Genomic DNA, 10325 nt, shown 5'->3' on the forward strand with positions numbered 1-10325 from the left:
GAGAACCACAGACCTGACAAACTGACAATCAAAATCAATTAAGATTAGAGTCGAACTCGAACGCACCTACCATTTGTGATGTTCGAACTAACAACTTCAGGGTGTGCCATCCCCAAGGATAGACGAACGGGCATAAAAGACGGAGGGACAAAGTGACGAATATATTCTCCCGAAAACAAAATGAACCATGGAATATAATAAGGACACGTGGCTTGTCTGCCAATGAGACAACGTACATATTAAAAGTCAAATTTATTCGTAACATTTGTCAATGCCAGATCAACCAACAACTGGGTATTCTTCAAACACGGGTGAAATTAGGTAACCAGAGAATGTGCAGTACACTTCATCGGTTGCTCCATACATGTACGTTTTGGCGCCATTTTTAGAGTCTACAGCCATTACATAAACTTCATCACCTGAAATGAAAACAGTATTTGAACAAATTGGAGGAATGATTTGACAAAAAGTTATTTGAATTTTATTTTACGAGTCATGTGCTATTTATTTTTTCTTTATAATCCGGTAATAAATGAATTATTGTTGTAGGTAATAAGCGAATACATACTTCACTTATCACGTGACATGAGAAAAAGTTTTAAACATCTCAATGTAGATGAATTGTATTTAGCATGGATAAATATACAATTCAATTGGAGACTAAACATAGAACCACTAAAATATAAAATAAACGATATGTTGTATAAATGCGAATGAGACAACTATCCACAAAAATCCGAACGACGTGGATTTCAGCAACTATAGGACACTGTACGGCCTTCAACAATGAGTAAAACCCATACCGTGTTGACACTTGACATTATCTACCTTCAAACGTCGACTGGTCGACAATTTGACACTTACAAAAATAATGTCTACTTGCAATAGTCGAACTGATTAAAAAAATAATCAGTACTTATACCTGCCAAACTGACAAAAAGATTAAACCGAAAAAGTAATATTGATAACTGTCCTTAACCTTCTACGATTCTAAAACTACATTTTGTGAACTTCTCCTTTAGTCTGAGAGAACAAAAAGTCATGATTTACTTATTTGTTGTAATTAGCTCTGAACAGGCTTTTCATAACTTCAAATACTCTTAGACTTAAGTTGTATTGGTGCTTTGTGTATATTGTTTTATTTCATTTGTTTAGGCTCCGTACCCATCTAGCCACCCATTTGCAACAGGTTTTTACAGGTTGTTCTCATGCTGTACTAATACAGCACTCTCCCAGGTTAAGGTGGCTTGAGCGCTAACAAACAAAACATGTTTAACCCCGCCAAATTCTTAATGTGCCTGTCCAAAGCCAGGGTCCTGTGATTCAGTGGTTTTCTTTGGTTTATGTCTGTCATTTTTGTTGTTCGTATGTTGTATTGTTATAGGTAATACCGTTTGAGTTTTTCATGTTGAGGCAATCGGATTGTGTTGGGACCTATTACCGGTATAGCATACTATATATACGGCATGTTTTTTTCTCATTGTTGAAGGCCGCCAGATGACCTATAACAATTCATATTCACCATGTCCACGTTGGACAGTTGTTGGTTGGCAATCATACAACATCTCCTTTAATATTGTATCGCAACCTTAGCCACTGTTTAACAAGAGTTTAAGGGGAACCATTATATGTAAGAATGTGAAATTGTTATCGTTAAAACATGGGTTAAAACCGCCTGTAATGTAAACAGGTGTGTCACTTTCTTGTCAATTTACCTGTCGTCATAAAAATGCCCTTTTTTATCTAAATTAATCAAAATTTAATTAGTTATTAAATTCGGGTTTTATTTATTTCTATTTGCAACAGATTCATGATGCCCTCTTTGTTTAACCTCCTACTTAACGTTGTCTGATAATTCTTCTTCTCTCGACGTATTACCATTGTATACATGTGACATATATTTATGATGTACACACTTCATATCATATTTTGATCAGATAGCGTTGTTCTGAATTGATTCTATAGTATTCAATACACAGTGAACAGCGCCTTAACAATACCGCAACCAATATCCCGCCTCCCAGAGAAAAGAAACATTCGTCTATGGTCCACAACGATAGGAAAGAGTCTAACATGGGTGTCTTCATTTCTGTATTCTTTGAAATTTTAGGCCGTTTTTTTCAATTTACTTTTTGTCCGTTTTTCTCTATTCTTCATTTTTTTCATCCATTTTTCTCTATTCTGTAAAACCAGTATAGTTGGTTTTTTTTTAAATAGGTTAAATTCGTGGTAAACCTTTACCTACAAAAATTGGAATCTCACAGACTCGTCCTCAGTATCATCGGGACATATTTCTGGTTGATTAACTTCTGGGTCAATACCACTGATGGTGAACTAAATTTTGCTATTCTTTTTTTTTGTCATAAAGCACAAACTTTTACGAAATTTGCATATCTAACAGTAAACTGAACAGGATGCTTATTTAATGGTGTTCCTGCTGTAAAGCTAGAAATACATTTATGAGGGTCTGAATAGGGTTTACAAATTAGAAAATAATGGACAAAACATGCAGAATGAAGGGCAGAAACAAAAGAGAAAAATAAGCAAAAAAATAGGGACTAGAGAATAATGGGGTGCTAAAATATAAAGAATAAAAAATAATGGGGCGATAAAAAAATAAAGAATAGAAAATAATGGGGCGATAAAAAAACAAAGAATAGAAAATAATGGGGCGATAAAAAAATAAAGAATAGATCAAAGTACTGAAGTACTGAACATCGGATGACCGCAGGTTCTTGTGGATGGTCAAAAGCACATGTCACAGAAATAGATCACATCTCTATACCTGAAACTGAGGTTAATTTACAGAGATATATTTTTTTCTGATACAAGTTCGTGCATGGATGATGAATAAATGACAGGAAATTCAACCGCACCGTAATAACTATTATATTGTAGTGATACAAATCAGTATACCTGGGATTATTATACTAATATGATAATAGTGTCAGAGTATACACATCTGGTTTGTTGTTATATATTATATTAATATTACGGTTGTATGTATATATAATTTTCATCTATTTATATATCATTCTATTCTACTATTCTAATTATAGTGCAGTGCAAGTGCATGGTGGACACTCTTCTGTAAAAAAATCGATTTTTCTAAAAGATTGGATATGAGAAGCCATTCATATTTTCCCGCAAAACAATAACAGAGTTATCGGTCCTTGCCGGGAGTGTCGCAAAACGTTCTTGAGATATTCTTCCGTAAACTTTAACACAATTTTTCGGTACGTGTGCATTTATATTATCAATGATTTTTTACTTTTATATGATATATAACTAACGACAACACATTTTCATATTATTAATTTGTGTTTTAATAAAAATATTTATAGGAGTATTCATTGAAAAAATGAATTTGAAACAAGCGATAAGTAATGTTATTTTGCACTAGATAAGTGACCGCGGATCTATAATTTTTATAGATCGGTTAAAAACCCAAAACTAATTTGCATAATGGATATTTAGGCGATAGCAATACATCGATATGACCTCACGGTCATCGCGATGTAAAAATAATGGGCGAAGTAAACAAAGAATAAAAAATGGTATAAAGATTTAACAGGTAAAGAAATGGGAGACCCCCATTCAGACACTTAAAATCAACATACCTTTAGATATATGAATGGCGACTGAGTTTCCTCCGGCTGAATAATCATTGGCAGTATGACCGTATACAGAAACTACATAATGATAGTTATGGTACAACTGAAGCCAAACTGTTTTGTCCTACAATGTAGTTTCAATGAAATGTTTTAGAATAGTAAGCTGAAGCATCCGTGTCAGACAAAATGAAAATATTCTTTGTTTTAATTCTAAAAAATATTTATGAAGATAAAAAGTTGAAATCAACAGGGACGGATCCAGTAATTTTTAAAAGAGGGGTGGGGGTTCCAACCATATGTCCCAATTCAAAAGCATTGATCGTAAAAAGGGGGGTTCCAACCCCGAAATCCCCTCTTGATTCGTCACTGATCAACTTTTGCGGCTTTCAGGTTAATTGAATTCGTTTTAGATCTCCACCCTCTCCTGTTTCTTCACCTTTTCCTGTTTCTCCACCCTTTCCTGTTTCTCCACCATCTTCTGTGTCTCCACCCTCTCCTGTTATCAACCCTCTCCTGTTTCTCCACCTTCTTCTGTTTCACCACCCTTTCCTGTTTCTCCACCCTCTCCTGTGTCTCCGCCCCTCATATTTCTCAACCCTCTCCTGTGTATCCTCCCTCTCCTATTTCCCAACCCTCTACTGTGTATCCTCCCTCTCCTATTTCCCAACCCTCTCCTGTTTCTCCGCCCTCTCCTGTTTCTCAACCCTCTCCTGTTTCTCAATCTTCTATTTCTCAACCCTCTTCTGTTTCTCAACCCTCTCCTGTTTCTCAACCCTCTCCCATTTCTCAACCCTCTCCTTTTTCTCAACCCTCTCCTATTTCTCATATCTCTCCTGTTTCTCAACCCTCTCCTGTTTCTCAACCCTCTCCTACTTCTCAACCCTCTCAAGTTTCTTAACCCTCTCCTTTTTCTCAACCCTCTCCTGTTATCCAAACCACTCCTGTTTCTCCGCCCTATCCTGTTTCTCAACCCTCTCCTGTTTCTCAACCAGTCAAATGGTGTTTGCAGAGAAGTCAAATGTTGTTTGTAGAGAAGTCAAATGTTGTTTGTAGAGAAGTCAAATGTTGTTTGTAAAGAATTTAAATGTTGTTTGTACAGAAGTCAAATGTTGTTGCACTATCGCGCGTTGAGGGAAGTATCAACATTTGATTCACATCAACCAAAAATTTTGTTTGTGGTAATTCGCTTTTTTTTTTGTCTCTTCCTATTGCTAAAATGATAGATTTCATGTTGCTAAAAGGATAAGAAATATTTTGTTAAATAGTTTAGCACTTCTGCTATACCATCTGCACAACCTCACCCGATTTTGACAGGATTCGTGTTGCTCAATCTGTTGATTTCTATGCAGTGTTTTGTGCACTTGTTTGTCTTTTTGTTGTCTTTCGTTTTATTTTTCCATGGCGTTGTCTGTTTATTTAGGACGAGTTAGTTTTGAATGTCCCTTTTTGCCATGGCGTTGTCTGTTTATGTTTTTAATGTCCCTTTTTGCCATGGCGTTGTCTGTTTATCGAGAACGCGTTAGTTTTGAATGTCCCCTTGGTACATTTATCTTCTGCCTCTTTTTAAATTAATGTCCACATAATCAATTCAATTTTAAATTTTAAATTTTCGTCTAATTCTACGTTTAAACAAATATTTTATTATTCCTTTGAATTATTTCCCTTACAACACAAGCAGCGGAAAACAAATGTTACTGCAATGTATTTCCTTATAAAATGTTTGTATTCGCCAAATGGCTTAATTGCAGGAAGATACCTTGTTAAAAGGAGGAATAACAAAGTAAAAGAAAAGAAAATAAATCAAATGCAGCAAGACATGTATACATGTTCATAAGTGTTTCTCGTTTCTCGTTTTTTCTATAGATTAGACCGTTGGGTTTTTTTTGGGGCCCTTTATAGCTTGCTGTTCGGTGTGAGCCAAGGCTCCGTGTTGAAGAACGTACTATGACCTATAATGGTTTACTTTTATAAATTTTGACTTGGATGAAGAGTTGTCTCATTGACACTCATACCACATCTTCTTATATCTATTTACAAGAAAACAAGCAATAAACAAACAATAAACATATTTGTCTATTAAAATATATCAGTTTTGGTTGTATATGTTACATGCGTATAACATGTTAACAATACCCAATTAACTAATGATGCGTAGAAAAGATAATAGGAATAACAAAAAATACAGGACTGTACGACAAACCACACCAACTACCAACACGAATTCTCCGAAACTGAAATTTACGTATTGTACTTTAGGTATCATTACCTGCTTAGAAAGGGCGTGGAACTGGAAAACATATATACCACTTTGAGGACATCTAAATCGCCCGGAATTGCTGTCATATCCAGAACCGATGTTGGTGAATATTCTGTCAAAATTAACTGTTTCGGAATGTGTCAGGTTTAAAGGACGAGTTAGACCAGCAGAGAATGCCACAGCTGGTATATCACCTCCTGAAATAGAAGATTCAAAGGACTAGTTAGTCCAGTAGAGAATGCAACAGGGTGTATATCATCTCCTGAAATAGAAGATTCAAAGGACCAGTTAGTCCAGTAGAGAATGCAACAGGGTGTATAACATCTCCTGAAATAGAAGATTCAAAGGACCAGTTAGTCCAATAGAGAATAGAACATTTGGTATACCAATTCCTGAAGTGGAAAAAATAAAGGACGTGTTAGTCGAGCTAAAAATAACACGCTAGTGTCATCTGTTGAAATGGAAATAATGCTTCAGGCTGTAATGCAGATAATAACACTCATCCAAGCCTACCTATTTTAGACAGAGTAGGAACGCTTTATCTACTTTCACCTTTGCACCTGCTTCTGGTGGTATATTTAACAGGGGCAGATCCAGCCATTTTTAAAAGTGGGGCTCAACCCAGGAGAAAAGGAGGGGGTTTCCAAATATATGTCCCCATTCAAATGCATTGATCGTCAAAAAAAGGAGGGTTCCAAGGATCAAGGGATACAGTTTCCCTATAAATGACGTCAGAAATCAGAGTAAAGTTACACATTTTTTTTCTGTTTATGGTAATGAATTGAGAATGTTATGATATGCATGTTCATTCTCAATGTACGATCCGCGGCTTCAACATTTTATTCGAAGTTTGTGATGTTTTTTAAATTCTAAATTTAAAGGATGTGAAAACATTCATTTCACCAAAACTGAGTGTTTTAAAAAGAAAATAGGTTTAAGATTTTAGAACATTTTTTGACAATTAGATATAAAGATGAAAAGATTAAGTATGATTAAGAAGACAGAGAAGTTAACAACTATAGGTTACCGTACGGCCTTCAACAATGAGCAAAACCCATATCACATAGTCTGATATAGAAGGCCCCAAAATGACAAATGTAAAGCAATTCAAAGGAGAAAAAACTAACGGCCAGATTTGTTTCCAAATGATGAACGAAAATCAAATATAATATACAGCAACAAACGACAACCACTGAAAAGCCATTAACAATAACAAAACTAAATGTTGAATAATACAACAGTCCAGACCAACCACCGAAAGCCGACTCTGCGACAAAATAGACAAACGTGAAACAACGAACAACACATGGTCCAGATAGCCCGGTATTTTCGTAAAATTATTTTTGAAGCGTGGTTTTAACAAACTGTTTTATCCAGTTTATATCATAGAAAATTTTATATATTCGTATATATGAAATCCAAAATTTATTGAGAATGTTTTCTTTACATAATGTAACCTAGTCTTGCATGAGACTTTCATACCAAATGTAGCAACTAACTTTCTTTCTAGTTTCTGTAAAAAGACATTCAACAATAAGGCCTTGTATTTATTATTTGTAGTACATTATATCTAAGTAGTACCTACCCTGCGCCATTGCCAGGCCGAAGACTCCTGCTAGAACTATAAGTAGTATCATTCTGTTATCTAAGAAGAAGAAAAGAACAAAATGGTCAAGAATCGCATTTTACCAAAATCTCACTTCATATTCACGAATTGGAGTTTTCTCGAAAATATTTCCCAGATAAAATCAGAGACAAAGATAAGGATTGCGCCAAAAATTGCGTTTGTTTCGTGCATTTGAAAATGTGTTAAATTATATTTAGAATTAAGCTATCGACCTATTGAAATATAATCTAAAATATAATTTGACGTGCGCTTGAGCTGAGAATAGAAATCTGTCTTTGCATAGTACTATGAAAGAAAGATAACTTCGTGTACATAAATATATATATTATATATATCAATTGGACAGCAACCAACGACATACTTGACCAAAGATGTCTAAAGGTAAACAAAGTCTTAAACAATAGTTATTTGTCTAATATGTCAAACACGACATTGTCCCGAATCTAGATAAATTGTTGAAAAATATGATAGAAAAACAAAGGATAATGTATGGCGTATTCATCCATGACACAGAATCAGTACATGCACAGCAACAACAAAAAACACACAAAAAAAGCAAAGTGACAGCGCTGTTCTTCATCTCAAAGTCACAGTGTTTACACGGAACAAAAAGAAATCTCACCTCACTGCAAGTTTAAGACGGTTCCTAGCACCTACTATTAAAGATCTAACAACTTTTCTAAATATCAGAAATGATTTATATGGATCGTATCTAAATTTACGGGCTTTATGAACATCATTAGCAAGGAAGAATTGAGATATGACACTTTATTTTCATTTAAACACGTGTCTTAAGATCTTAAGCTTTTACTATTGCAGGTAAGTTTACGCCAGGTATTGTTTTTCAGTACACATTGAACTTTTCCATGTAATAAGTAGCGTGTAAGTATACTTTGAAACACTGCGTTGAAAAGGGAAAGATAATACCATGACCGAAAGAGACAAAAGATAAACAGTTGCTCCCACAAATACACAGCAAATCATGAACGTAGATACTCTAGATGAAAAAGCGATTGATTTCACTGTTCTATCATTTGGTTTTTTTCAAGGCGGCAGAAATATAATATCATTACATGCAACAGCTTTAATGATTTGTTGTTATCATACATTTGTAATTTTGGACTTTAAAATTACGGTGAAATGCTTAAAGAAAATGAAAAAAAGACTCTCAACTTACCTTACACACTTTTCAATTTGTTATATCTGAAGAAAACATATGGCACCTTTCACACTGGGTCAGACACCTCTGTAGTCCAAGATAAAAGATAAGACATACAAATTAGCGTTGTCCTATAAATCCTCAAGGTAAGTTTGCTTTATTGTTTTTACATTTTTACATAGTTATTTTTCTGTATACGATCACATTTTATTTTAAAAATTTAGTTCCTTAATTATATTGTTTCGCCTTACTGAGAATTCAATTTTTTTAGGTTCAGATTGTGTTACATGGTTTCGCTGATAGGTTTAAACAATGTTGGTGTATACTCTAATTCTTAACTTTATTTAAGCAATACGACGTAGCTCGTTTCAGATATACTTTTGTTTATTTTTTGGTTCCGTATGCTCTTGGTCCCCTTTCTTTCTTTTGATATCAATTTATAAATAAGTCAATTTGGGATCAGATTTTTTTCTGACACTTATGATGTATTTTTAATTGTATTCTATCGAAACTTCCGTATATTTCAAGCTATATGCCAATGCTAACTTTCAATGTTTAGGTATTCTATAATAAGGCATGTATACCATAATGAGCACAGACTATTATTAACTAAAAAGTATCCTGGTTAACAATTCAAATGACTTCGGTAAACTCCGGTTCTATTCGGCAACATTCAGAATCAACATCGAACTATCATCATTCACTAGAACACACCCGCGACATCGCGGGTCAGTGACTGAATTATAGCACCTTTTAAGCCGGGATTTTTAGTATTCGTATAGCCATCTGATAAAGTCATGCTGATTATACGGTGCACAGTTTTCTCTGCTTTCAAAATCTTTCTGTTTAGACCAGTCCTAGTTTTCTTACTACAACCAGGAATGTTGGTTCGTGCGTTGAGAGCAGACGTGGACATTTTTGCAGAGAAAAGGAAGATACAGAATATACATACATGTGAAATATACTACTGGTATCGGTATCGGATTTGACCCGGAACTTGTTAATTATTGGCAATATTAATTATGTGGAAAACAAAAGTGCCTGGAATGGTGAAATTTTTAATCAACACCATTGTCCTATATTAGTTATATATAAAATTGAATTATTTGATTCGTCGTGTTTACCAGGTTCTTAAAGTGTCCTGTACCAAGTCAGGAATATGGCAGTTGTGATCAGTTGTAATCAAATAGTCCGTTTCTATGTGTGTTGGCGTTTGTTATTGTTGCACTTTGGTGTTCCTGTTGTTCCTTTGTTTTCCTCTTATAGCTCCGGATTTCTCTCAATCGATTTATGACTTTTGAACACCGGTATACTACTGTTGCCTTTATTTACTTCATGACGGCTAACAAATTGGACCTCGCTCTTTTAGTATTATAGATGATTTCAACATATGAAGTCAACATAGATGATGCTGATATCACAAACGATTGATTCTCTAAGATATGTGTATAGTTCCGAAACCGCAATAAATCTGGATTATTTTCCCTAAAATGAGTACCACATATCAGATATTTGAAGAGATCAGAATATGCTAATCCCGACCTCGTTTGCTATAAGTTTATATTTTTCAGGATGAATGAATTATGATTAAATAGTGTCAATATTGACACATGCTTTATTGAAATACTTCAACCTGATAATTATTTTTATTTCAAATTGCTCCCAATA

At 34.5% G+C, this 10325-nt stretch overlaps 1 protein-coding gene across 1 annotated transcript; it reads right to left on the bottom strand.

Moving 5' to 3' along the window:
- Positions 1–237: 237 nt before the first annotated feature.
- LOC127718550 (complement C1q-like protein 4) lies at positions 238–8739 on the bottom strand. Its single transcript, XM_052224623.1, has 5 exons — positions 8676–8739; positions 7457–7516; positions 5881–6068; positions 3621–3738; positions 238–419 (listed from the first exon to the last, which is right to left on the bottom strand). The coding sequence occupies exons 2-5, from the start codon at positions 7506–7508 to the stop codon at positions 280–282; spliced, it is 498 nt and encodes a 165-aa protein (XP_052080583.1). The 5' UTR covers positions 7509–7516; positions 8676–8739; the 3' UTR covers positions 238–279.
- Positions 8740–10325: the final 1586 nt, after the last annotated feature.

The sequence above is a fragment of the Mytilus californianus genome, unplaced genomic scaffold (assembly GCF_021869535.1).
Source record: "Mytilus californianus isolate M0D057914Y unplaced genomic scaffold, xbMytCali1.0.p SCAF_10, whole genome shotgun sequence".
NCBI classification, from domain to species: Eukaryota; Metazoa; Mollusca; class Bivalvia; order Mytilida; family Mytilidae; genus Mytilus; species Mytilus californianus.

What these genes read in the sequence shown, in the direction of transcription:
- LOC127718550 (XM_052224623.1), bottom strand. Translation starts at nt 7,508, where the DNA reads ATGATACTACTTATAGTTCTAGCAGGAGTCTTCGGCCTGGCAATGGCG. An exon ending in CGGCCTGGCAATGGCGCAGG is followed by an intron (nt 6,069 to 7,456) that starts GTAGGTACTACT and finishes CTTCTATTTCAG; the next exon opens with GAGGTGATATACCAGCTGTG. An exon ending in TCCACGCCCTTTCTAAGCAG is followed by an intron (nt 3,739 to 5,880) that starts GTAATGATACCT and finishes ACTACATTGTAG; the next exon opens with GACAAAACAGTTTGGCTTCA.